The sequence below is a fragment of the Coturnix japonica genome, unplaced genomic scaffold (genome assembly GCF_054131305.1).
Source record: "Coturnix japonica strain WE unplaced genomic scaffold, WE-NBRP24 Scf040, whole genome shotgun sequence".
In the NCBI taxonomy this organism is placed as follows: domain Eukaryota; kingdom Metazoa; phylum Chordata; class Aves; order Galliformes; family Phasianidae; genus Coturnix; species Coturnix japonica.
The window spans coordinates 3425166-3452951 of NW_028188943.1; the positions used below are offsets into that span (position 1 = coordinate 3425166).

The 27786-nt window shown below is 40.0% G+C and overlaps 2 protein-coding genes across 5 annotated transcripts; both read left to right on the plus strand.

Annotated features, from left to right (window-relative positions):
- Positions 1–1486: 1486 nt before the first annotated feature.
- Positions 1487–5599, plus strand: LOC146753025 (kinesin-like protein KIF20B). The gene is made up of 5 exons (XM_085531173.1): positions 1487–1867; positions 2810–2890; positions 3619–3745; positions 4283–4425; positions 5439–5599. Exons 1-5 carry the CDS (start codon positions 1643–1645, stop codon positions 5517–5519), a joined length of 657 nt encoding a protein of 218 aa, XP_085387299.1. The 5' UTR covers positions 1487–1642; the 3' UTR covers positions 5520–5599.
- Positions 5600–9562: 3963 nt separating this feature from the next.
- Positions 9563–26896, plus strand: LOC146753026 (pre-mRNA cleavage complex 2 protein Pcf11-like). 4 transcript variants are annotated; one of them, XM_085531219.1, is made up of 16 exons: positions 9564–9821; positions 13006–13131; positions 15223–15411; positions 15828–16013; positions 16916–18024; positions 18296–18485; positions 18573–19212; positions 19706–21021; positions 21965–22052; positions 22730–22852; positions 23378–23483; positions 23781–23964; positions 24359–24481; positions 24980–25072; positions 25745–25780; positions 26479–26896. In XM_085531219.1, the coding sequence occupies exons 1-16, from the start codon at positions 9633–9635 to the stop codon at positions 26602–26604; spliced, it is 4824 nt and encodes a 1607-aa protein (XP_085387345.1). In that variant the 5' UTR covers positions 9564–9632; the 3' UTR covers positions 26605–26896. The 4 variants fall into 4 exon arrangements, with proteins under 4 accessions (XP_085387346.1, XP_085387345.1, XP_085387344.1 ...); XM_085531218.1 differs by having other exon boundaries at positions 23381–23483; positions 26395–26896; XM_085531221.1 differs by having other exon boundaries at positions 9565–9821; positions 26395–26896.
- Positions 26897–27786: the final 890 nt, after the last annotated feature.

Here is a 27786-nt window from a genome sequence, read left to right on the forward strand (position 1 = left end):
CAGCTCTCCTTTCCTCCTACCTGATTAGCTACCCATAAATTCTGTAAAACTCCTGTACCTGCTCTTTGTATTCTGGGTGTGGTTCTGTTCTTGAACACTGTCGTATTGACATCATGTGCAACTAACCAAAAAAAGCACCAGCTTTTATTTTTGTTCTTCAGAAACAGAATTTCTGTTAATTACTAAAATTTCAATTTTTTCAGTAGTTCAGATAAGCAGATGTCAGTTTGATGCTTATGATCCTACAATCATACTGGACATCTGTAGCTTTTTCTGATAATTCCCAGCATTTCCGGATCCCAAGCTAGGCTCAATACTCAGACAGTAGTTCTGTCTCAGGTTTCTTACTTTCTTTGCTTTCTCTGAGGTAGTATCTACAATGGCATGAAAAGACAGAAGGGGAAGTGGAGAGAGATTAAGGGAAGCATCAAAAAGCAGAGGGGGGATGATCTCTGGAAGTTGCATTTCTTATTTCAACATCCAGCTTTTAATCAGGATAGCCAATCTAAGCCGTAGCATAGAATTTCAGAAGCTAAACAGAAGACTAAATGAGTTGTGCTCTTTTGAGAATGTTTGGATTCACTTTCTCTGAGAAGAAAGATGTTCTCATAGCAAAACTTCCCCTACAACTGCCGACTTTCTCACAGTACCGAGGATTTGGGAACAAATAAAAACTCGGGTTATTATATCTTAAGAGAGATGAAGGCTGAAGCACATAAGTAAAATAGAAGAATCAAAATATATTGTATTACAACTTCCCAGGCAATTCTGTGACTACTGCACTTGTAACAGTGACCGTACAAATCCGTGAAATGTTACTGTTCTTGAATAGTTAAGTGTTCTAGCCTGCAATTCTAAAACTGATGCTACTAAGTAATTGCAATACTGCTTGTGTGTGTTAATTCCTTTTGCCAATCCCATAACTCAGCAGTTTTTACTGTTTATTAGGATAATGCAACTGTGATAGAAGAGTTAAGAAAAGAACTGGCTGACAAAGATGACTTTATAAAGGAATTAAAACAACGCATTAACCACAGTAGCCCTCAGTGTTTGCCAGAAATACCTTTACTTGAAGAAAGACAAAGTAGAAGGAATGACTCTGTAAATGAAAAGGTATGATTATATTTATAGAAAGTCAGTACTTAACATCTTGTTAACCCCTTTTTGTTCTTCTGTTTTCCTAGGAGATACTGGAGCTAGAATCATTTTTCTTAGCATATAGTCCTTTAACTACATATTCAGTGATGAGTACTTGTTGGTTCTTTTTGTCTTCCACTCAAACATGAGCTCTCATCTTCTCAAAACTATTTTATTTACTAGAACACCATCTCTCTGTGTACATTATGGAACTTTTCCATGCAGTTTTCCATGTATTCGTATGTGGATGCTGAAGATTAGGCAGAGGTTTAGCCTTTGGTGTTCTAACATAGCAGCTGTGAGCGTGCAGAGTATGGGGGGAATGGATGACAAAACGACCAGCGTTACAGATTTTGTCCCTAAATAATGTCTCGCTTTCTCTCTTTTGGAGGCAGAATACTGCCTGAGACTGTTAGTGAGACCCAGTAGGGTGTATCTGAAGATCACACAATGAATAGATGTTACTACCTTCCCACACTTGTGCTGTGTTTCAGCTTACGTGTTCATGTGGCGTCTGAGCTTGAGGTTTTACACTGTAACTTTAGAAACCTCGAGATATTTTGGAGGTCTAATGCATAGCCTAATCTTTACTCCTTTTAAATATTTACAGCCTAGGAAACAACAAAGCAAAACTAAAACTGGAGAAAGTATTCCATTAAGATGCAAAGCTGAAGACAATTATTTGTCACGTCGATGTACTAGGAGCCTCACTTCATTAAATGAATCTGAGGTTAGTATGAAACTTCAGATCTGAAAATGTTGTGATTGTATTGCTTTTGATAAGGAATGAGTAGGAAAAGATCTCATGTTCTCTAAACAATTCCCAAGTTTTAATTTATTTATCCCTTTCAAGGTGATCAGATCACCTGTTTTTATAGCCTTTGATAGGAATAAAAGCTGTTGAAACAATTGTGTGATGCATTTTTGTCAGGTGCTGTTGAAAACTCTCCTCATGTTAATGCTTATGAAGTGGCTCATGATTAGATAAGTTACTTGGAAAAAATTCATAGAGCCACTGAAACGGGCACAGCAAATTGAACTTATTTTCTTCCTCTGCAGGATTTCTGGATATTGTTTTGTTAGCAGATGATGTTAATCATTCCTATATAAGTTTTTAATTGCTAACTTTCATAAAATAGCAGTTACATATATTTTAAAAACAAAGTATTTATTAACCAACTTAATTCTTGGAAATACAGTGGGTGGTGATACTCCATTCAGATTCTTAGCAGAGCCTGATAAAGTGGCTCTGACTACTTTTTGTCTTTCTACAATTAAAAAAAGCATTAAAAACAAGCATTAAAAATGCTATTTCTACCTCAGTAAAGTAGCTGAAGAATTTAATTAATGAACTGCTTTAATGAACAAAACTAATAGCCAAGCTCAGTGATAATGGTTTAAGAGAAGGGAATTTCTCTTAACTCCATTGTGTATTTTCTTTGAAACCTGTAGACATAAATCAGCTTTTTAGACATCATGAGATGTCTAATACTGATATCTTCATGTCCTGTTTTTATAATTGAATGCTTATTTATTATTTGATTTACAGTGGAATAGTTACTACTAGCAAATACTTCCCTACTATTAGCAAAAGTGTTTAAAGTGTTCACTTTTGTGACATCAATTGTTCTTTCCAAAAGAATCATGGCTGAAACTTGTCTTATTTTCCCAGGATTCTGTGAAAAGTGAGAACACGAAAAATACAAAATCTGTCATGGCTTTTAATTCACCCTCTGCAAGTGACGAGAAAATGGTTGTTTTTTGTTCAAGTTTTGAAGCTAGCTTGGGACTTCCTGTAATTGTGTGGTCACACGAAAGAAGCAGTGTCTTATCCTTATGTGTATACCTGAATGGGAATCTTACATGCTTATGAGCTCTTCCTATTAAATTCCATAAGCTAACCAAAGGGCAAGTCAGTCTGTCCCCAGAGCGTGTAATGGCTGTACTGTGTAATGATTTGGAGGGAAGGATATTGCACACTGAATAGTTGGGAAGAGAAGCTTTAGTGTATTATCGTGTGCTTTTGTAAGTGAAGCCCTTGTATTAAACTAAGGTTCATATCATTAATATGCATGGCAGTTATTAAAAACAGATGCTCACATGTGATAGCAGTATCCTTGGCATGGTCAGAGTATGAGTAGTAGATTTTTCCCATCTGTTGTCTTCTGTTTTGTATGTTTGTTTATTTTATGTAATTAGAACAGCTTATGTAAGAAACAACTCCACAGCTTGGGAGCTACTATAAAAGAAACTACTGCCTTATTAAGAAACTTTAAGAAACGTATGCCTTGAAATAGCTGAGATTTTGACAACTCCCTAAAGGGTATAAAATTGTCTACATTACTTGCCATTGTGGTATCATCAGCATAATGAACAGAGGTGTCAGTAGTAAAGCTCAAAATGTCAACTTAAAATAACGTTGATCTAAAATGAAGTTTAAACAATGCTCTTGTTTCACATGTTCACATCTCTGTTGAACAGAAATCCGGAAAAGACTACTTCCTGAGAAAGCGAGTACATGCTTCAAGACTGACTAAAAAGAAGGATGAAACACTGCAAAAAGTTGGAGATTTTATTCAAAGCTCTCCTTCTATTATACACTCTAAAGGTTGGTGTAGAATAAGTTTTATTCCATGTTTTCTAGACATTGTAGAATGGCTTGTTTCTGCTGTAGGCTATTAATGTATGTGTTCTTAGACTTGTCTGCCATGTTAAGTTGTCCTTTGATTTATGAAGTAAATGCATTTATTCGTCTCTTCAGAGATTCATTATTACATTTGTGAAAACCTACAAGTATACAGAGAAAGTTGGTTCTGTCTTGTGCTTCTGTCAGCACGAAAGTTAGGCCTGTTGTTTAACTCCTGCTGAAGTTTCTGACTTCCAGCGACTTCTGAGCCATGATTGTCTTTCATACTCCATTTTAACGCGTGCTTTAAGCTGCCGTACCTGAAACTATAAACTGTTTCAGCTATAGAAGCAATAAAGAACCTCGACGAACAAATACAATTTCTGAGTATTTTCACTTAAATGTTACATGTCATTTATAAACCAAGTTTGTTACGAAGCTTTTTTTGCATTCATTGATTTAAAGACTCACAAAACCAGTAAGTTGATTGGTTTATGTATCAAAACAAATTTATTCTAGCCAAGAAGCTGATGTCAGCAGTAAGTTCTCCTAAATCAAATGAACCTGAAAGTCTCGAAGAAGGAGAGACCAAGCCAAAACGATCCAAAAGGAAGCTGTATTCCACTGTCGTTTCTGGCCCTCTAGATATACCTGCTTATTCGGTAAGCGATTATACTGTAGTCTTGGCTTAAAATAAACTACTAAGGAGTCCAAACAGACTGGAGGTTTCATCTATTTGCAGGAGGAGGTTGAAAGTACTGAGGTATTTCTTTATTCTACCAAGTCATTCTTGTTGGTCTTCCTGCTGTTCTGTTTTAGTTTGTCCTCAAAGATCTCTGTGTTTGGCTGGCTTACAGTTTACTAAGTAGGTGATGTAGCAATCACGGAGATGTCTTCTAATTTGGAATCATAGATAATTTCAATGTGTTGGAGTGGGATTATTCTACTACACGCTTTTCTAGAGCACAACGTAGACAGCTTTTTAGGTATGCTTAAACTATGATCTCCTGTCTAAGCCAACTTGCAAAGGATCTGATGTGCCAGTTTCATGACTCTGTCGGCAGCTATTGTGCTAAGAACATTCTTGCTCTGTTGGAACTGCATCTTTTAATTATATTAGAGTCCTTTTTCTGTTCAGCATAGTGATCATTTGCCCATACTGTAATATCCCTCTGAATTCTTTGATGATTTGACGAATGATAGGGGCAGAAACCAAAATGTTATTTTTTTTTGTTAGAGGATGAAGAAGATGAGACAATTTCTTCTCTCACTGTAGTTCTGAGAACATGGAACTGAACCGAGAACTGAAATTCTGGGCAAGTCATAGCTACAGGGATTGAGGCTAAAAATGTTTTCTGAACGCTTCATGTTTCACAAAACAAGTATTATAATACTCTTTTGAAAACAAGTATTTCAAAATGAAAGCTGCCTTCAGGCTTTCCTCAGATGTGTGTGCTTTTTTAAGATAAACAGGATTTTGTACATTCTCCATATTTGTTCCTTGTGATTAAGCTGCATTAAAATGATCTCGGTATCCCATAGTTTTCTGAATAAAATATAATAAGCAAATTCCATTCTCAAATCCATTTAGGGGAAGAAATATGTTTGCGTGTGTCAAGAAGAGCTTGTCAGTCTTGTGTGAAAAGATGAGTAACTTTTGAAATGTTTTCTTCAGGAATCTGAGGAACAAAAGAAGGAAAGTGATCATCTGATCATCAAGCGACGGCTGAGATCCAGAACAGCTAAAAAACCTTGAAGAAGCGTGTTTGTTCCCCTTTCTCAGGACATACTTTTATCGTAGTATTAAAACTGGTTGTTAATAAACAGTAACAGTTACTCCGTTGTGTTCTTAAATTTGTATATAGGTGTTTGTTGCAGAACGGCGGGAGAAAAGCAGACGACCACACCTGTCATTGACATATGATCAGCTATTCTCGTTTATTCCTTGGCTGCGTGTACCTTTATAATACGGATAATTAGCTCATACATATTACAAATGTGGAGCTCATCATTGGTTCCCAATTACATACCATCCCCGAGTATCTTAACAGCTTGTTGTTATCAACTGAAAGCTACTCCCTTGCTGAGTTCCCAGAACCATGGCTAGTTTCTCACCATCCCAGGGCATCCTGTTGTTCTTGCTGTCCTTGCAAGTGTTATGGCTGCTTGCTTAGCTGCACCGTGTTTACGACCCTTCTCAGCTAACTAGCTGTAAAAAACACACTCTACATTTCCCCTGTTTTCTTTTAGGCTGAAAAAGGGTTTGATTTAACGACCGATTAATCATATTTAACAAGCAGTTCAGTTCATTTGTTCAATCAGTTCTCATGTAGTTTTATCCTGCTTCGTAGCTGCTGTTCTGTGAACTTCTCATCTGGATCCATGACGGACGCTCCGTAGAATTTTTCTTACAATACTGCCTATAGAATAGCAACACTACTTAAATTAATAACATAACTATTATAACTCAATCAAGGCCTCGATTGACAATACTCTAAAAGTGAAAAAAGAGACAAGTCAAATACAACATAACAACATTACTGTTAAACCCACTAAAAAGAACAAACATGTTTGTACTGCAACCTAAGTTTCTGTAACCTGAAAATAAATCCATGAGGGTCCCATTGTGTTAATCTGTAACTGATCAGGAAAAGTCTTCAATTTTCATATACTCTGATATATTGATTTTAATGACCACTAAAATTTGTGCAATAAATGCTTTTAAGATGCTCATAACCATGCTCTACCGACTGAGTTATCCGGGCTAATAATTGATTAATGATCGTGCAATTTTATGAAGTAGCATGTCAAATAGAACCAATTTTAGAGGACAAACGTACTAGAGTATCACTAGGGGCATTATTACTTATTGACCCTTGAGAAACAGCAAGCCATGTTGGTGGTGGATGCGACAGGTAGTGCCAGCAGGGCATCCCCTGCTTCAAGGTGCACATTTCCTCTCTCACCCATCACAGATTCTCTCCTGCATTCAGGGTCTGAAGGATTTCTTCCAGTTGTACACCATATCCGCATGGCCAGTGCGTGATATAGAGCCCAAGTGGAACACCTGCTTGGAAAACAGAATAAACTATCAAATTTAGTTCTATTAGCATGCACTTTTGTCTAAAACGATGCATGGTTATATTTCAAAAATCCCAATTAGTTGGATGTAAGAGAGATATCTATTCTATGTTACAGGGTCATCTCTTTGTCTGGGATTCCTTTCCAGGTTTTGTCTTTGCAAATTAAGAAAAGCTAACTAATAGGCTAATAACATCATAACCAAACAGTACTAAAACATTAAAAGAGCTATTCCTGTAGATTCTAGTATTGATTAGATCAAATCCTGTTTAATATACATCTGATCTATTACTAAAATAGAAGAAGCACACAACATCCTAGCTAATGCCTTAAACTCTAAATCTTGAGACTGCATTGGTAAAACAGAAAATCACACACTATGTCAAACTATTACTAATATTATCTATAACACAGCAAGTTACAAAGCAATATCACTAAGTAAGAAACACACAATTACAATTACTATGAAGGCTGGATGCTATTTTCTGCCTTCAGATGAGACCGAAGATATCATGCTGGAACCCACATAGGGCCAGTCCCTGTGGAAATACGAGCATATTCACAACCCCAAGTTGTCAGTGGTAGGGAACAGTCCCAAAGCCCAAAAGCCATATTCCAAACATTAACCATAGGCTGTTCCTTGAGCACTGGGGAAGCCTCAAAATGACGATCCACATAAGGCGGGAGAAAAGCAGACGACCACACCTGTCATTGACATATGATCAGCTATTCTCGTTTATTCCTTGGCTGCGTGTACCTTTATAATACGGATAATTAGCTCATACATATTGCAAATGTGGAGCTCTTCATTGGTTCCCAATTACATACCATCCCCGAGTATCTTTGCAGCTTCTTGTTATCATCCTGAAAGTTACTCCCTTGCCGAGTTCACAAAACCATGGTTAGTTTCTCACCATCCCAGGGCATCCTGTTGATCTCACTGTCCTTGCAGGTGGCATGGCTGCTTGATTAACTGCACTGTGTTTACGACACTTCTCAGCTAGCTGTAAAAAACACTCTCTACACAGGGCTCCTTTTCCAATTCTGTAATGCTTTTCTCTTTCAGGGCTGCTTTTCCTTGCTCTTTTCCCCTTGCAGGGCTCCTTTTCCCCTTGCAGGGCTCCTTTTCCAATTCTGTAATGCTTTTCTCTTTCAGGGCTGCTTTTCCTTGCTCTTTTCCCCTTGCAGGGCTCCTTTTCCCCTTGCAGGGCTCCTTTTCCCCTTTGGGGAAAACAGTATTTCCTCCTTTGGGAGGAAATTTTACTACTCGGAAAGGGTAGTCAGGCATTGGAATGCACTGCCCAGGGAGGTGGTGGAGTCACCGACCATGGGAGTGTTCAAGAAACGCTTGGATGTGGTGTTGAGGAATATGATTTAGCCAGGAAGTATCGGTGATGGTTGGACTGGATGATCTTCCAGGTCTTTTCCAGCCTTGATAATTCTGTGATTCTGTGAACCACAGAGAAACACCGTCTGCTTCCTTAAGTGAATCTGGGCTGGAGAACAAAGGACTTGAGCTCATGTACAGTGAGGTGATCTACATGTAATTAAACTGATGTTCGAAAACCTACAGTACAGTGAGGTAATCTACATGTAATTAAACTGATGTTTGAAAACCTACGGTGTTTTACTCTGGTAGTATCTGCAACCTTAGATGTTTGGGAAAGTACTTAATTCTTGAATGGCTTCTTACCACGGTTTAGTGGGCAAATACTGGTGGTAGGTGGATGGACTGGATGATGCTTTAGGTCTTTTCCAACCTTGGTGATTCTATGATAGTATTTCTATCTACCTATCAGGCCTGGCTGCCCTGCCTGTCTCATAGAGGCATCAAGTTCAGTTTTGTTTCCTCATAAAGGAGCAGCATTTTGGAAGGGCTGTGGAGAAAACACTTCGCCACTGAGTTTATTTCCACAAGCTTTATTATTATCTTTGGGAGAATATCATGAGCAGGCTTTGTTACTACGACTACGGAAAGCCGCGTTACCACAACAACGGCTGGCCAATAGCGAACCTGTTCTAGTAAAGATCTATGTTTGATCTAGTAAATGTGTATGTTTGATCTAGTAAAGGTTTATGTTTGGTGGCCCTGCTAGGCAGGGGGTTGGCACTACATGATCCTTGAGGTCCCTTCCAACCCGGGTCATTCTGTGACTGATTCTGTGTGACTCTGTGGAGGGTGAGGAGGAAAGGCGGGATCACAGCGGAGCACCAATCAGAACTGAGGGCTGAAGGGGAAGGCGGGAGGGATTGGCCCGGGGAGTTAGAGGAGGGGAGTGGGGAAAAACAACCAATCGTAAGTCTGAACGCAGAGGTGAGGGCGGGTTTTTGGCCATAGCAACCAATCATCTGTAGATTGAGATGGTCCAGCGAATCACATTCACGTTCTTCAGGTCGAGCCAATCGCATGCGGAGCGGTTGAGCGTCACCCAATGGGGACGCGCTGAGCGAACAAAAGGGGCATTCCAAGCTGCCGGCCCCTTTTTTCCCTCAGCCCAATTTCACATGACGCAACGGTTGGAGGAAGCGGTTCACGAGCCGTAGCCGCCGCCGCCATTTTGTGAGCGTTGAGACTTGAGCTGGCGGTGGTCGGAAGCGCATCGGCGATCTGGACGGCACTAGCAGCGTCATTAAGCAGCGGAGCCGCAGCTCGGAGGATGCGGTAGAGGAGCCCAGCAGCAGCGGAGGGGGGGAAGCGTCGCTCGGCGGCGGAGGCGGCAGGGGAATCGCGGAGAGGGGGCCGTCGGTCGGTGGGTCGGGTCCTGGTGCGGGCCCCGGTCGGAGGAACATGTCGGCCCCGGAGAGCAGCGCTGGTAGCAGCGAGGCCCGGGAGGACACGTGCCGCGATTACCAGTCATTGTTGGAGGACCTGACGTTCAACAGCAAACCTCACATCAACATGCTGACCATCCTGGCCAAGGAGAACGTGCCCTTCGCCAAGGACATCGTCTCCCTGATCGAGGCGCAAATCGCCAAGGTTTTATATTCAACCGCCTACTACTCCTACCTATACTGCTGGGGGGACTGGCCGGTGTCAGGAGAAAGGGCTGAGGGACGGAGGAGGCAGGGAGAGAAGGAGGGCCCGAGAGAGGGAGGCAGCGGGGCCGAGGCTGGGAGGGGGAGGGAAGGGGAGCAGGGCTCGGGGCCTCGAGTGAGGTGCTCCCAGGGTCAGAGATGGCAATGGGGGGAGCAGGGAGAGCTGAGGGAGGGGGTGTGGGGGCAGCAGGCCTGAGGGTCGTCGTTGGGAGCAAGCGGAGGACAGCGTGGCTCGGCAGGGAGCATGGCCCTCCCCTAAGCGGCCTTTTACCCCTCCCTTCCTGGCCAGGCTGAGGGCTGCCCCTTATTCCCACACCCCGTAGGGAACAGGGGACCCGAGGGCACCCGGACGGGTTGGGGTCCCTTGGGTTCGGTAACAGATGCAACATGGCGGCCCGGCCGTGACTGGGCAGAGCCTCGCCCTTGGAACTGAGTTTTCCCCTTTAAACTGGTGTCGAAACCGTTGAATTTAGCAATTTCTAACGTAGATAACGATTTTATAAGTCTCGTTATCGAGAGCCTGACCTTGTGCAGGTTTGTTGTTTCCCCCCCCAATTTATATCCAGGTAGCGTGAAGGAATATAAATAAGGTTGAGTTTATAGCACAGAAATCATCTGCTTTAGAAAGGCTAATTATAATGATTTATTTTAAAGTATTGTTTGTAGTTTGAAAGATAAGGTTATTTTCCCAGTGAGATATTAACTGGAGGAGTAAGGGTGGGGGACTGATCTTGCAGGGAAGTTTTGAGGTGAAAGGCGATCATCTGCTCTTAGTAGGGAAGTGTGTGTGTTGCTGGTCGGGTGATTCTTGTGTTTTCTGCTTAGAGAAAGCGATGTGGGCTTGGGGTAACCCATTTGGCTTGCAGGTGGCTGTTTGCCCTAAGTAAAGCAAGTGCTGTGTTATCTTCACGTGTCTTGGTTAGCGAGTTTGATTTGGTGAGGATGGGAAGAAGAAATTCTCCCAGACTGTGTAGAAAAGCCTGTAGGATCCTAACATGGCGTCTGAAAGGCACGTGATAGAAAAGGAAGGGAAAGAGGAGGCTCCCTCTGAGCCCAACCCAGGCAGTTGCTGACATCAGTCAGCCTCAGAACACAGATGGGGGCGGGGTGGGGGGTTACTGTACCTTTCTATTGCAGCTTTCTGTAAGAAAAGGGTTATTTCTTCAATCCACTGTGTGTTCTTGCCAGTCACCCCTTCCCCATTGTCTCCCTTGCTCCCTCTAATACCAGGCTCCCTCTAATATAGGCCTTTTTTTCCCCCCTTTGGCTTTAAATCACTGTTTATAATGGTGAGAATTGTATTGTCTTAATGCTGGGGAGGGGAAGATCTCTTACATTATTTAATCTGTCTTTCTACCAATGCAGGATGGCTCTTTAGCGTTCCACAGACCTCTTCCAGTCTAGTTTTAAATGCTACCAGTGGCCAAGCTTTGCCATTCCTTGGGGAGGTGACGTCATAATCGAATAGATCTCACCATTATATCTCCTAAAGGGCAGTGGTGGATGTATATAACATGTGATAAATATCAATGCTGTCAAATTTCTTCATTTCTGGGTGTTTTAGAGCCTGCTCTGAAGTGTGTTTTTAATTTTTTTTTCCTCCTTCTTTTGAAAGCTGTCTTTAATCTTGTATCAATGGTTAGTTTTGCCTTAGTTACTATTTGTGACTGTGGTTTATTCAAGGCAAGTTTTCTTACTTGTTTTTTTTGGGGGAAAGTGCTCTCCTTTGCGTAAGCCACTTTTAAAAAGTGTTGCCTGGAGGCAGTTTTGTTTAGTGTAAAACTGGAGTGCTCTGCTTTACGACTGAATTAATGGCTCTGAGATGCGTGACTGCTATGATAAAAAAATATGTAAATAAAAAGTGTGAAATATGTATTTGTCTTTTTATTTACCATTGTATAGTGCAGAGTTTGTTTCTGAGACCCATTTTGTGTACAAAGTTGGTTTTTAAAGTCTTTTTGTTCTTTGCAAGTTTGTGACTCGGGGTTTGATTATGGTTTGATTTTCAGTTGTTTTTTTTTTTTAAGTTTTTTTTAGGAAACTAATAAAAAAAAAACCAAAGCCGCACATTTCCAACAATAGCTTTCATACGTTATTTGAAAGAAGAGTGGGAATTCTGTGGTGATGAGCTCAGCGTTAGCATTCTGTGTGTTCTGGTGGTATGCGGAGCCTCCCTGCTGTTGGTTTAGCTCTGTGTGGGTCTCTTTCTTTGCTTAGGGGGTACTGTCTAGATCACCTGAAAACAAGAGGTTCAAATCTGGGATTCCATTTGTGTGGTTATTGGAACGTGGGCTAGAGAACATAATAAACATTACCAAAAAATGAAGACTTAAATAACCCAACTCTTTTGAAGTCACGGTTCTTAGACTGTGCCACCTGAGTAGCTGATGTTGGAAGGAGGGCACTGCTAAACTAATGCTGTCACATTTTGAAGTAGGCTTCCTTAATTTCTGTGTGATTACTTCTAACTACTCCCAAACACATGAAGTGCCAACAGAGACTGGGACTGCTTGCTCCGTTCCCTTGGATTACAGTGATATAGTTGTGACCTTTTCTGCGTGTGGCTTGTGAAAGGACTGTGATGTTCAACGTATAATCTGCTACTACCGAAGTTCTCTAACTCGGGCTGTTCGCAGGAAGTCTGATTTGTGTTCCGTGAGATGGAGAAAAGCAGCATTCGGGAGGTCCAAGTGATAAAATATTTTTTAGAAGTTCCTTGAAGTGCTAGCGATGGCTTCCTGCTCATTTCAAGTTACTTTCTCCAGTGGGTTTTGAAAGGCTGCACTCAGTACACTAGCAGTAATACTGTCTTGTGGGCTTCTTTTTTCTTTTTTTTTTCCCCTTTTTTCACCCCAAAGCTTTGAGACAAACAGGATTAACCCAAGTTGTTCCTTTTCTCTGTGGTAGACCCACCGCATTATACTTTGAACTGAGTATTGATTTTCCAGATTTAAGTTTTTAAGTTTTTGTATAAACCAAAACCAAAATCCCAAGCAAATCCCTTGGTGTGGATAGTGGCAACCCAAAAGAGAGGTCTGTATTTCTGGGATTGGTAATCCCTTTATATATAGTTTAACGTATGTCTTTGTTGTACTAAACTTCTCAGTTTCTTCTTATTACTCCAGGCTCCTGCGTCAGAGAAGCTTCCTGTTATGTACCTTATGGATTCAATTGTCAAGCAAGTTGGAAGAGAGTATCTTACTGCATTTACTAAAAACCTAGTTGCAACATTTATTTGTGTATTTGAAAAGGTATATATACACTTTCAGAAAAGTTCTGTATTTAAGCAAAGTTGTTCCTGGTAAAATAAATACATGCTCTCAGCTTTGGGTTTTCTTGGGTACCGAACCAGAAGAACTAATTGCTTTTTATGAATGGCAAATACTGTATCTATAATGTGGAAGGGCATTCCTGCTGTTGTCAAGCCTGTAAGTTAAGTTAGTAGAACAGTTAATTATGAATTGCTGATTTATTTTTTAAGGAAGTAGTTAGTCTTTGTGTCAGGAATATATTGAGAATCAGTTTCTTAGAGGTTTTCTGAGCTCTCTGAGTTAGATTTGTCTGATTCACTTAATTTTTGGTGTGAAAAATGGGTGCTTAAATTGCAACAAATACCACTAGCAGCTGATATTCTTCAAGTGGTCTGTGATTAAAAAACATGATGGGCGAGGGGGGGAGGTTGTGAGAGTATATTATTGCTTTGTTACGTTAAAGATACCCATTTTAATTTCATTCAGTGTTGAAAATTGCTGCCAAATGTATTCACTTTTTTTTTTTTTTTCCTAAGTCTTTAAACCCAGTGAAGTAATTGTGCTTATTCCTCAATGAGAATGGCAAATCCAAGTCCGGCTTTTGAAAGACTGGACTTGAGTGGGTTTAAGTTGAATTAATGGTTAATTTCTGTGGTTTCCTGTATGCCCTAACATAACAAAGTGGCACTGCATCTGAATGAGATAAGTGGAGCTTTGGTGTATTTGTTATTGCATAGCAGCGAGGATCTGTGATCCCAGAATGTTTTATATCTGTTTTTCAGGTGTACAATGAGTGACTAAATAAGGGGTAGATTGTAATAGTGAGCTCAGAGATATTGAACTCCTTTGTATAGAGTAGATAGGCAGGCATTTACTTATTTTTCCAATATTGGTTTGTGTTCTTTCACATAGTTGCATTTAAACTTGCAGCTGAAGCTCTGGGTAATTCATTTGCTGAGTTTTGTAGTTAACTGTCCAATAAGCTAACTAGAACTATTAAATTGATATTAAATATGTAAAGTGTCAGTCACTTTAGATAACTCATGATATCGCAAGATGAAATTCTCACCCTGACATTGCTAGAGATTCTGTTTTATCAGTAAATGATCACTGAAGGTATCTTTAAACACTTAGCGATGTCAGAAACTGGCTCAGTCATGGCAGCAGTGAACTTGATACCCTCACACTGAAAGTTGTGTAGAGGCACCTCCCACCCATATTAGCTAAGTATGAGTTACTTTTATTGAAGTTCCTGCCCTCTTTTTCAAAGAACTTCTGAACTTTCTGGACAACGTGTCTTAATGTGACACCTAAAATAAAACTGTAGCCCGAAAAAGGTTGAAAAGCCAAAAAAAAAGGGTCAATGTGTAATGGTTGAGCTAGCAGCAGCATGTGTTTTGTCAGCAGATGTTTTCCATTTGTTTAAATTAACTACTTGAGTTATGAGATTAATTGAATTTTTTCTTTAATGTGAGTTTTGAGCTTAATTGCTACATCTGATTGCAAAGAGAAAATGGGTTGTAGCACTATTAGTGCTTGATTTATGGGTCTGATTTTGCAGTTGAACGGAAATGTACTTGAGTTCGTTTTGACTCATACACCTTTTGTTGGATTTATTAGGGGGAAAAAAACCTTCAGTGATTAAACAGCTCAACAAAACACTTTCTCTGTTCAGAAAGTTTGTTGTTCTCTGATTTGGTTGTTGTTGCTGTGTGCCGCTCAGCACGAACATTTGAGTTACTGTATTGTTTCAGAGGCATTTTCTTTGGATATTTTTGTCGCTGTATTTTTTTTGACAGAAATTGGCCAAGTAAAATGAGAATTTTGGTAATGGAAAAGCTGAAAGAAAATTCTCAGAGAACGGTAATACACAATTAAACCTTCACATGTCCGCATTTGAACTTCTGTTACCGATTCTGTTGGTGTAGATGTATCAATCTACACCACTTACAAGTTCTTTGTAGCCAGTTCGTTGTGTTAAAATGATAACTTTGGTAAGAATATAAAGCATATGAGATCTTAAGTTCTACATAAAAGTATAGGTTGTTTTATATTAACTTAACAAGCCATAGAATTGTTTTATTGTTTTAGGTGGATGCAAATACTAGGAAAAGTTTATTTAAATTACGCTCCACATGGGACGATATTTTTCCTTTGAAGAAACTGTATGCACTTGACGTCAGAGTCAACTCATTAGATCCTGCTTGGCCAATTAAACCTCTGCCCCCAAATGTGAATACTTCTAGCATCCATGTGAATCCTAAGTTTTTAAATAAATCGGTAAGTCTCTATACCTACTGTATGAACAGATGGCAGTACGTGTTGTTTTTGTTGTTTGTATGCTGCTTTTGACAAACGTAGTGTGATAAGAATAAAGCATCTGATCTCTGGAGACAGGCAAGAGGAATTTATGGACTCAGTATTTAAGGGGCTTATTGAAAGTATTTATAACTTGAATTCTAGATTTCCAAACATTTATGTTAAATGCCATATTCTGTCATGGTGGCACAGTTAATCCTATGACAGTAGGCAATTCCTAGAGGAGCAGAAATTGTTTTGTTTGTATTTTGCATAAAAAATGCAGTCATTAACTTGTGCAAGCTAAGTCCCAGTTTTGTATCACACTAGCAGTTAAGAGAGATGGAGTTAGCTGGATCCATTAAGATGTTGAATGTAACCTTATGTTCTATTTTTAGCCAGAGGAATCTACTGCATCTACCTCTGCTGTCACTTCTGGTGCCTCTACTCCTCCAGCTGTTCCAGAAATACAAAAGAATTTGACACAGGAGCAACTGATAAGGCAGCAATTGCTTGCGAAGCAAAAACAGTTGTTAGAACTTCAGCAAAAAATGCTGGAGTTGGAACAGACTAAAGCACAGTTGGTGAGTAGGATAGTTGGTGAATGGTCCATAGTTCGGTCTCACTTTGTTTGGTCGTACCTTAGCGTCTATACTGGTAACTGCAGTTAAGTTTAGACAAGAGGAGCTGTTTTAGGACTAGAGTAGTGCAAGTTGATCTGGTCCTCTAGACCAGTAATTGTTACATAAAAATCTTAAGGATTACATTCAGAACAGGTTAAAAAAGGTTTGTGGTCTTTTGTTCTCATCTTGAAAATTATGTCTGCCTGTGATGTGTCTTCCACCTCTTTTTGTGGCTCACCATAAACAAGGCTTTTTTTGAATACATTTGCGCTTAGAAAATTGAGTATTTCCATAAGGAACGGGGAATCCTGATTGTTGGAAATGTCAAGGCAGTTTCTGTCTTCATTACGTCAGGTTGGTTTGATGTCACAATCTGAGGGTGACATTGAGGGTGGTGGCTGTCACAATCTGAAGGCGGTGGCAGTTAAACCTGTTTTGTTTTTACATTCATAATTGAAAGTCATCTTGTGTTGAAAGTTGATGATACTAAAGAGAAATATCGTAGAAGTGTAGAAATGAAAATATATAAACATGCTTGGCTGTTTAGTTGTCTTGGAAATGAGGAATGTATAGAAAAACTAAAGCTGTATTGAGGTGTGCTTTTGTTGATTTTTTTGCTGCGTTGACCTTGTAGTATTGACTTTGTACTTGATCTTCGCCTTTTGTGTTGGTACTATGTTATTTTAATTGCTGCGATGAGGAATGAATGGGTCATTTTCAGTTAAATGGATTAGTCTGATAACTACTTCAAAACATTTCTATTTTCATCTTTCTTTTCAAAACAGAACACGATCATCTCTGTGCAGGTGTTGTATCACACAGATTAATGCTAGGTTTTTTTTTTTCTTGTCACCTTATTTCAGGCTGTTTCTCTTAGTGTTCAGCAAGGATCATCTTCTATACCTTCAGTTCCAGCGCCTTCCAAGCCACATGTGTCCCAGACACCTCACGTGGCCGTTAAGACGCCTACTCAGGCTTCGTTACAGTCTGAGAAGATCAAACCATCCTCAAGTCCTCCACTTCACGATGTCAAAATAGTAAATAGAGATCCTCGACTTAATAGAATGTCACAACATTCTTCTCATGCTAAAGATCAGTCCCATAGGAAAGAATTTCCACCAAGCGCATCTGGTCAGTCTGATACCAAGGCGAGCAAAACATCCCAGTCTGAAAAACAAAGCTCAACAAAGCCAGAGAAAATGAAAGCAGGTGAAAAACCACAAAAGAAAGAACCTGATCAGTTGGAAACAAAGTCTAAATCTCCATCTCCTTTGAAAAACAAGCTTCCCAATACTAAAGATACTAAAACCCAAGAATCTGAAAGCACAAAAGTATCTGAAATGAGTAAACGGGATCCAAGACTGAAAAAACATCTTCAAGAAAAGCCAGAGAGCAAAGGGGATGAGGTGAAAGAAAAGAGGAGAAATACAGAGAAAAAAGAAAAAGATGAGCATAAGACATCTGAGCATAGACCAGTAGGCAGCAGGAATAAAACAATTAATGGTGTTGTCCAGAAACAAGACGTGACTACAGAAGAATCAGAAAAACAGGGTGGAAAACAAGGGAGATCCAGTAATAGAAAACGGTCACGATCCCGTTCTCCTAAGTCACGGTCACCATCTACACATTCTCCAAAACGAAGAGAGAGGAGACCACCCAAAAGAAGACTCAGGAGTTTATCTCCCACTTCTTCAACTCCTAAAATTGGAAAGATATGCCTGATTGGCGCTAAACAGTCTCATGCTGAAGAAGCCTCACAAGGGGCAAGAGATGAAAGAAATTCTAATAAGCGAAATGTTAAACAAGAGGTGCAAGATCCAAGGAGGGTGAAAAAAAGCCAAGAAGACAGGCCCCAAGAAACAGCAAGCCAGCATTCTACAAAAGGTTCTCCTGATCCAAAGGAGAATGCAGAGAATTGGCAGGGATCCAAAGCATGCAAGAGGTGGAAACCTGGTTGGGAGGAAAATAAAAAGTAAGTTACCATATTTCGAACAAATTCTCTCTGAAGTAAGTGGAAATTCTGCTCTTGGCTGAAGTACAGTTAGGTTTGGGAGGAAACATTCAGACAGCCCATGCTGACAGAAGTTCTTGATTGAGATTCATAATTTGCTTGTAGTAAAAAATGGCAATTATGCATACTTTCTAAATCGATAGTGATGTTTTACCATGATCGGTTCTGATAGAGATGTAATACATCCTGAATAAATAACTAACTTGTGTTTTAAACGTGTTCCTATTCACAGCTCTCAGCAGACTGAAGAACACCAAGCAGTTGGTAAATCCCCTCACCAACAACACCGAGAAAACTGGCCTGCTGCTAAAGGAATTCTGTCACCCCGAGCACCGAAACAGCAACACCGGTTAAGTGTGGATGCCAATTTGCAAATTCCCAAAGAACTGACGTCTGCAAGCAAGAGAGAATTACTTAAAAAGGTAATACTGATTGATTGATTTGTAGAGGTGTCTTGGATATAGTTGTGCTTTGCTTTTCTTCTTAGAAATCCAAACTTTATGTTACAGGCCAATGACCGCTTAGCATCTGGTGAAATAACACAAGACGAGTTCCTTGTGGTAGCTCATCAGATTCGACAGCTGTTCCAGTACCAGGAAGGAAAGCACAGATGTAATGTGTGGGATAGCCCTACAGATGAAAAAGGCTCTTTGAAAAGGAAGCCTCTTCTGTCGGATGCGGAGTTAACATACTATGAGCATAAAACTAAACTGAAGAGGACACAAGTTCAGCATTCATTGTCAAGACTTGATCTCTTGGATCCTGATGATATTTTGGATTATCATGTACCTGATGCATTGCTCTCTGTGGACTGTGAGCAAGCGAAAGCAAAGTGTGGAGTGCAGTTTGAAAGAAAAGAACCCTTTGGAGAAAGATCAAGACGGCACTCTCCTGTAAGTGGCACCAGCAGACCCTTTGCTGATAACCTTTCACCTCTGGAGGGTCGACAAAGGCTTGAGGAACAAAATGCTACTAAAGGAGGAAGAGGTTCAAAAAACTTCGACCCTTACGACAACTGGGGAGAATCAGATGAATTCAGAGATGCTCTCAGACAGCAGGGAAAAGGTACAACAGAGTTCCAGAAGATCGATGGTGATGCAGTCTGTAGGTTTGATAACCGTGAAGAAAGACAGCTGCTTGGGAAATCTGGTATGCATTTTTGCCTTATTTTACAGATGTCAAATAATTTGCAATCTTTTTGCAAGTAGTTATTGTTGAGTTGTAGGAGATACATAGTCCAACGCCCCAGTGCTAAAGCAAGTACCTTAGAGTAGGAAAGTGTCTGGGCAGATTATGATTATCTCTGGAGAAGGAAAACCTTTCTGGGCAGTTCGTTCCAGTGCTCTTTAACCCTCAGAGTAAAGTGTTTTGTCTTTTTTATTTATGTTTTTATGGAACTTTCTATGTTACAGTTTGGTTCCCATTGCACCTTATCTTGTCGCTGAGCACTGCTGAAAAGAGCCTGACCTCATCTATTATTCCTTTGACCTGCTGGCCGTGCTCTTTTTAACGCACTCTAGGTTTATCATTGGTCTCGTTGGCCACAAGGGCCTACTGTTGATACATGGTCAACCTTTTGTCCACCAGGACACCTAGGTCCTTCTCTGTACAGTGCCTTATCTTTTATTTTCTCCTCTTTCAGGTGTTCGAGATGAACCAAGATCACCATTCAATGAACGTTTCAAAAGAGCTAGATACGAAGATCCAGATAAAGAACCATTTCCTGACAGTCCAGGGTCAAGATTTGGAGGCATAGAAGCAAAGCCAAGAATAAGTGCACTAATGGAAGACAGACCTTTATTTGATGGCTCATCTAGACCATCTGCTGCAAGAGTTGGGGCAGATGGACAAAGAAGTCCTTTTATCGATAGCCCTACTGCTGGTTCAAGTTCTAGAATTGATGGACCGACTGGACAAGCTGCTCTGAGATTTGAGGGCCCTTTGGTGGGGGCAGGTGCTTCTCAGTTTGATGGGCCCCTGGCAGGAGCAGGGGGAGCTGGATCCCTAAGATTTGATGGGCCACCAGGGCAGCTGGCAGGGGCTCTCAGGTTTGAAGGACCTCACGGACAGGTTGGTGGGGGAGGTCCTTTGAGGCTTGAGGGACCTCTTGGACCATTGCGGTTTGAGGGGCCTGCAGGCCAGCCTGTTGGTGGTCCTAGATTCAAAAGACCTGGAGTTGGTCTCAGGTTTGAGGGACCCCGTGGTCAGCCTTCAGGTGGTCTCAGGTTTGAGGGAGGACCACATGGTCATCCCTTGGGGCCTCATGGTCAAGGTGGTCTCAGGTTTGAGGGTCCGCATTTACAGCCATTGGGGCCCCATGGTCAACCTGGAAGCGGCCTCAGATTTGAGGGGCCACATGAGCAGCCAGGTGTAGGGCCCAGGTTGATTGATGGACCAGTGCACCAGGGCGTTGGTGGACTTAGATTTGATGGTCCTATGGGACGGACCGGTCCGAGATTTGATGGCTGTCATGCTGGCTTTGATGGTCAACCTGGACAACTGTCTCTTTTGCAAAGATTTTATGGAATTCATGGACAGCCCGGCCCAAGATTTGAAAGGGCTCCTGGCCAGCCCGCACAGCCACGATTTGATGCAGCCATACCTCAAAGATTTGATGGCCCTCACCAGCCTGCCTCAAGATTTGACCTGCCCCTTGGCCTTCATGGTTCACGTTTTGAAAATATAGCTAGCCATCCTGCCTCACGATTAGAGATGTCACCATATGGACAAAGTGGTCCGTTTGTTGACCATCCCGGACAGGGCTACAGCGGACCAGCTCATGGAATGCAGTTCCAAAGGCCTGAAATGTTTGACAGTTCACTAGGACCAAATTTCAGTGGGCCAGCTGGCCCAGGAGCACAGAATTTTGCATTGAGAGCATCCGGACATTACTTTGACGACAAACTTCAAGGTTCACAATACGGAAACTTCAATATTATGTCAATGGGAGGTCATCAGGTAATAACTGATTCTAGTAAATAATTTACATTGAGGAGTATTCTTGTGTAGAAAATTAGCAGTTTTTCCTCTAAAAGCATTTTTTTTGCAGACTAAAAATACCCTTAAGTAGTATCTGGATGATTCAAGGAAAAAGGGGCAGGCATTGCTATTTGTTAAGTCTTTGTTTTTAGAAATTAAAAGCCAGTTCTTTGCAACCATTTTATAGCTGAGGATATTGCACTGACATCAGTATCTTTTATTTGAAAATGAATTAAGTAATAGGAAGAATGCGATGTTTTCTCTTACACAAAGCATGTTACCTACAAATCATGACAGATTATTGAAGCGAATATATGTAATTACTTTTTCTGAGAGGTTTAGAATTAAAAAGAACCAAAATAATTGCAGTCTTTTTGGAGACAACCATAACTTGGGAGCAGCTGAGAAAGATGCAGACTTTTAAGCTATAGCTTCTGAAGAATGATCATGGCACTGGCAGGCTTTATGGTGTCAGTTGTCCTTGCTGTTGCTTCTTGGAAGCGCTCTCTTCTAAAGGAGAAAGTAATTGTAAATCAGTGAAAACAATGTCTGTTCTCCCAGTAGATTGGAGGTTGTAGGGGACATACTACAAGCGTGCTGTAAAAATTTATTTTCTTTCTGAAGTTTCTTGCAGCTGGCTTGCTGAAAATCCATCTTTCAGGATGCATTTCATGTCATGGGTACTATCTCAGTTATTAGATAAAACCTCATTGTGATCTTGGTGAACGTTTAACAGTTTCTTTTGTTATTAGCCCTTTTTTTTTGGTGAAAAGGATTGCTTTGAAATACTTTAAGTGGAAAATGTGCTTGAAGGATGCGTAAGTAGAAGAAAAGTTTGTACTGAGAAGTGTGTAGAGGTTAATGATGGAATAATTAAAAACAAATTGCCTTGCCAAGATTGCATAAATGCTTAATTTTACAGGTTTCGCACATGTCTGCTCAGACAGGACCTTATGGCCAAGGTCAACAGTATCTACCAAATCCTGGAAGCTTTGTTCAGAACCCTGCAGGTACTGTAATAGTTAACTTCCTTCTGTGTCCTTTGGACTGTTCTCTGTTCATGACAACAAAAATTAGTGCTGTACGGTGATGGTGCCGTGGGTCCTTGTACACTAAAGGGCATCCTTCTCTGTGAGATGGCAGTAGGTGGGGTTTCAGGAGTACTGTCATCTCTCCAGGGGTTTCTCTCAAGCAGTGAGTGCTTTAACTGCGTGGTTTTGGTATGTAGTTACACTTTAAAACAAAACAAAACCACTGAAACCAATTTTTGGATTGCTTTTCACATAGCAGAAGGGCACCTCAATTGGCCAGGCTGAATACACATTCCCACTATATTAATTGTTAGTAATAAAAGTCTTGTATCAAGTTGTAAATGATACAAGTAGATGGATTCTCATGAGATCTTTAAGCACAGAACAAGAAAATACTACGTTTTCCATGGGAATTTCAGTAGAAAACAGGTAGATGGCATTTCAAAACACATTAGGAAGGAAGTTGTAGGGGCAGAAATGAGGCAAAGGCTGCGTATGAGGCAAACTGAAGTGGATGAGTAGATTGAAGTTAAAAAATGGAAGTAAAAAGGGGTAGAAGGAAAAGAGTGTTGTGAAATGCTGATGGAGGTGATTATTTTTTTTTATGCTAACCTTTGGTTTCCTTGAGTGTTGTGACCTTATTTCCCCTCACCTAGGAGGAGCAGTTCCACATTCATATCCTGATAACCACGTTGGTCAGCTCGATGTCAACGAATTGTTTGCTAAACTGTTGTCGACAGGAATCCTCAAACTGTCAAAAACGGATTCCACTTCAGCACGTATGTAGCTTTCATTACATTCTGACTCTCCAGTTTACGCGTAGCTAAAGTGTAAAGTGAAATGTAAGAACTATGTGAACTATTGCATTCTTTTTTCTTAAATGGATCTTTGTGGGAAACCATTTGGTGCGTGTGATAAAGTGAATTATTAACTTTCTAAATGTATCTTTTAAGCTATTTAGAGCCTCCATTTCTTTTTTTTTTTTTTTTGGTGCCCCACCTCAATAACTTGTCAGTGATTCTAATCAGATTCCTGTCAGTCTCTGAAATATTTGTCTCTCTCTAAATACTGAATTTTAGTGCCAGAAGCTTAGATGAAGTAGAGTCATGTTAAATTGCCATTTGGAGTTGCATACTGTCTTTTGTACGCTTTTTAAAGCTATGAGACTGACTCAGCTCTTATACACATTCAGGTTAACGTAGTCAGGTTATATTTATTAGTATTTGAATAAAAATAATATCCAGGTGCACCTTATTTTGTTCTGAAAATGAGCTGAAATTTTGATGAAATTCTTTCTTTTAAAGAAGCGAATGAAACATCGGCACAGCCAGCAGCTGAAGAGGAGGATGATGACCAGGGTGATCACGATGTCCCAGACCTCACGAACTTTAAAGTTGAAGAACTCAGTCAGTGCGTATTGCAGCATGAGCTTACTCTGCACTAGGAATAATGGCATGGTGGTATCTAGGCGGTTAATCCAAGGCGATTGAGTAGGTGTGATATAACAATGCTAGTGTGTTCACTGTGAGTAGTTCATGCTTATTTGAATGCTTTTTAATGTACTTACATGAATGCTTTGACTGTCAAATGCTTTAACCTTATAGGACAATCATGCTTTTCTTCTACTCCTGAGGTCACTTGAAACAACTTACTGAGAAACTTCCAATTTCTTTCCAAAGAAATGTTAACTTCTTTTTGTTTTTCTAGGCGTTATGATAGTGTTATAAATCAACTATACACTGGAATTCAGTGCTGCTCGTGTGGAATGAGATTTACTACTTCAAAGACAGACGTTTATGCAGACCATTTAGATTGGCACTATCGCCAGAACCGTTCGAAAAAAGACGTTCGCCGAAAAATTACACACAGAAGGTGGTACTACAGCGTAACGGTGAGCAATGCAGGACCTGGGCCTTGTTAATTAGGGCTGGGTTTGGTGTTTCACATACATGGAGTGGGATTGAGATTGAAGTTGTATTACCATTGGAGTTTGGTGATCAGTGATGTATGAAAACTACTTGATATATCAGAAATACTTGCCAAAAGAAAAGGCTGTTATGTGGTGAACAATAAGCAGCTTGGAGTTATCCGTACTGCTTTGGTTGGACTAAGAATGAAATGGAAGTTGAAGTATAATGGCCTTTCGCAGACTGTTTCAGTTTAACAAACTAAGGCTGATTATATCTGTTACTTCAGGGATTCCATTTTTCTTTTCTTTTTTTTTTCAAACGTATTTTTTAATGATTTCTGGCTGTTTGTGATTGTGATTGAATTATTGTCCTTAGGATTGGATTGAGTTTGAAGAAATAGCTGACCTAGAGGAGCGTGCAAAAAGCCAGTTCTTTGAAAAAGCTGCAAAAGAAAAGCAGTTTCAGAGTGTGCCTGCTGGACCAGCTGGAGCAGTTGAGGTGAGTTCCAGTTTTCCTGCTGTAACCCATATGGTCTGTAAGTAGATTCAAGTCTTGTGCCTTGTTCTCAGAGGTCGCTGTTTATTTTGCAGAGGAGTGTGAAGGGTGTTAATGCTTTGTGCAGTTCTCACTCTAACTCAGAGTTGAGTTTTGGAAGATGCCATGAAATAAACTAAATCCCTGCACCAGATTGTCTTAATTGACAGTAAAACAGCATTAGATTGTTACAGAGTGTCTTGCTGAGACTTCCTTGTTAAAGGGAAAAGACTTAACTTTTTCAATTGACAAATGTTGTTGCTCATTCTACCAACTGTACTCAAATAATTTCTATTAACATTTTCTTAAAGATATTTTGGAAGCGTGGAGGTAAAATGTAGTTTTCGTGTTATCTTAATGTATATATATTTGTGACTGTTACTAGCCAAGTTCTTGATGTTGGTGTTCAGTAATGGCTTTAATAACACCATGTATCTATCATGTTACTTCAATAACTTTCAGAGGTGTGAAATCTGCCGGGAGCAGTTTGAGCAGTACTGGGATGAGGAAGAGGAAGAGTGGCATCTAAAGAATGCTATCAGAATGCATGAGAAGGTAATCCAATCTTGTTACGTGGCACTCATTTATATTAAAAAGCAAAACAAAAGCGTAAGAGAAGAATTACAGAAATAGATCACAGTGACCCATCTTTTCTGAAGGACTCCCCTGTTAGTTTTCCTGCTTCTAGTTGTATAAATATCTCAACCTTTGGACATGCTTGAAGTCCTGGGATCATTAGTACAGGCTCAATAGGCTTCCATCGTAATATGTTGCTAAAAGATAAATGAAGGTGATCTTCTCTACTTAGCATTGTTGAGTCTGCCTGGATTACTGGGTCCACTTCTGGGCCCCTCATTACAAGAGAGACCGTGCTGGAAAGAGCCCAGTGGTGGAGCCTGTTTCTCTTTGGAGGCCTTCAAAAGCCAAAGGATGTAGTACTGGGCAGCTTGGCTCCAGATGTCCCTTCCACCCATTCTGTTCTGTGAATGTTCTGTGAGTGTAGGTGTTGGTTTTGGTCCAGTTATTTCCCTGTGCTAAACAAGGTTTTTATATGATGGCTTTTCCTAACTAAGCATACACCAGATATCTTCCCAGTCACATTTGACACCATACTTGTTCTACACATTGTTGTCCTGGAGGAATAGTGTGATTTGGATTTGTTCTGTTTATGACTGGTGCTTTTACTGTATCCCTAATGTATTTAAATGGTTAACAATTATTTTGCAGATTTACCATCCATCCTGCTATGAAGATTACCAAAACGTAAGAAAACCTTTACTTTCATATATATATATTTTTAAACTATTTTGCTTTCAGTTTGTTTGCTTGATCACTGTCTTTATATAGAGCAGGTCTGCAGAATCAGTTCCTCTTGCATGTGCCTAGGCAAAGAATCAGAGGGAATGCCTTGGGAATGGCAAGTTTGTAATGTATAGTTAGAGTTAGCTATGATGTATCCATGACAGCTTTCGTGTTATATAGGTGAGACTAAAGTGAAGCCATTATGATTTTATTGTTAACATGTGTAATCTTAAGAATTTTAAGAAACGGAAAAAATGAGTGTTAGTATATGTTAAATTTGTTATGACTTGGGAGCTAACAGTGGGGGGAATAGTTGGGAATATTTTACAGTAACATATTAAGCATTTCATCACTGTGAGGATAATACCGTTTGATAGTAATTATGGAAAAGTAATGCTATGATATAGTAACTTTGTATTATTAGATAAAGTAGAAAGTAATAAGTGGAAGTTTGGATTTTGAGTGCTCTGCTTGCCCACATGTTTGCGCTTTGAAAGAGACAGAAAGGAAAAGAAGGTAAAAAAAAATGGTTGTTTGAACAATGTGTTAATGCTGTGTGAATGTTTGTTTTATAGACATCATCATCTGATTGCACACCCTCTCCCAGCAAGACCCCTGTAGAAAATCCCCTACATATTATGTTGAACATTGTTAAACAGGAAACGGATGAGTCCTGTGACTCACCTCAAGTGAAAGAAGAACCTGATGGCACCCCTGCTGCCTGTGCAGAAGAGAGCACACCTGCCTCTATAGATGTTAAAACAGAACCAGATGAGTCTGTTTAGAATGAGGTTTGATTTTTTTTTTTTTACAGAAGAGCTCCTGTGTTAATTCTGGAAAGCAGATACTTTTTATAGGAAATAAAAGCACTCAAATTGAGGCAGGGCCTCAGCGACTGTTTGGTTAATAAATACATTTTTGTATTTAAATTTCTTATTGCCTGCACTGTTTCAGGTGTCATTGTGTGAAAATTCTGTAGATGCGTGAAAATTTAATGGAATGAAATTGTATATGTAAAAAATGTACAATTTTCACTTGTGGAAATGTAAATTATAAATAAAACCTATTTTTGCTATATACGGGGAGTGTAATGTTTATGCACACCATCAAACAAAGACAGCGTTTCTGTACTTTTTTCAGTTTAAATGGAAATAAAAAGACCTCAGTTTTAAACCTGTTGCTGAATCAGATTCAGAAAAGTAAAAGCAAGCAACTTCCTTCAGTTATTTCATAAGCGGGTGATCAAGGGAAGCAATGCTGGGACTTCTCAAGATAAAATCCTAGATTTCTTCTTAACCTTAACTTGAACAATCTTTTACATATCCAGATGTTAAAACAAGTAACCATAAGACCGTTTTGGGTAGAAATGCCAGAATTTAACAAAGCAACCAGAGTTGCTCAGTTGTGAACACAAGTGCCAACAGACCATTAACAAACCAGGATGCCTGGTAGCTGAGACATCTTCAATGATATATTTTCCCATTAGTCACACATAAGAGTTTAATACAGCTGGACAAACTTTTCTTTACAGGGGAGGTATGAATCTAAGAATGCTCATTTGAAGTTTTTTTAAAATTTTTTTTTTTTAATTTTTTCGTTGCTTATGACTGAATTTAGGTGATAAACCAGATATCCTGAGATGTTAATACTTCTTAAATGTAATAAATAAAATTGAAGCATATGTTTGTGTCAGTCTCTTTCCTTTCTGTAGTGGGTTTGTGTGGTTGGGTGTGTTTGTGGGATGGGCAGTAAGCTGCATAGGTATGTATGCATGGAAGTGTAAGTGTGCATAAGTCATAGGGTGTTTGTCTTGGGATAAAAATGCATTTTGCCAGGTGTGGATTTCAGGGGCAGGGGTGGATTTCATCTAAAAGTCAGAGGAAATGTCACTGTCTTAGGATAGATGGCTCTTGCAAGGTCGGGTACTCAGAAAATCCAAATTCATCCCAGTGCATGTTGTAAGTATC

Excerpts from the sequence above, each read along its gene's own strand:
- LOC146753025 (XM_085531173.1), top strand. The coding sequence starts at position 1,643 with ATGTGGCGTCTGAGCTTGAGGTTTTACACTGTAACTTTAGAAACCTCG. Across the intron at positions 3,746-4,282 it reads TTCTATTATACACTCTAAAG|CCAAGAAGCTGATGTCAGCA; the intron begins GTTGGTGTAGAA and ends AATTTATTCTAG. Across the intron at positions 4,426-5,438 it reads TAGATATACCTGCTTATTCG|GAATCTGAGGAACAAAAGAA; the intron begins GTAAGCGATTAT and ends TGTTTTCTTCAG.
- LOC146753026 (XM_085531221.1), top strand. The coding sequence starts at position 9,633 with ATGTCGGCCCCGGAGAGCAGCGCTGGTAGCAGCGAGGCCCGGGAGGAC. Across the intron at positions 25,073-25,744 it reads CTATCAGAATGCATGAGAAG|ATTTACCATCCATCCTGCTA; the intron begins GTAATCCAATCT and ends ATTATTTTGCAG. Across the intron at positions 25,781-26,394 it reads GCTATGAAGATTACCAAAAC|ACATCATCATCTGATTGCAC; the intron begins GTAAGAAAACCT and ends TTTGTTTTATAG.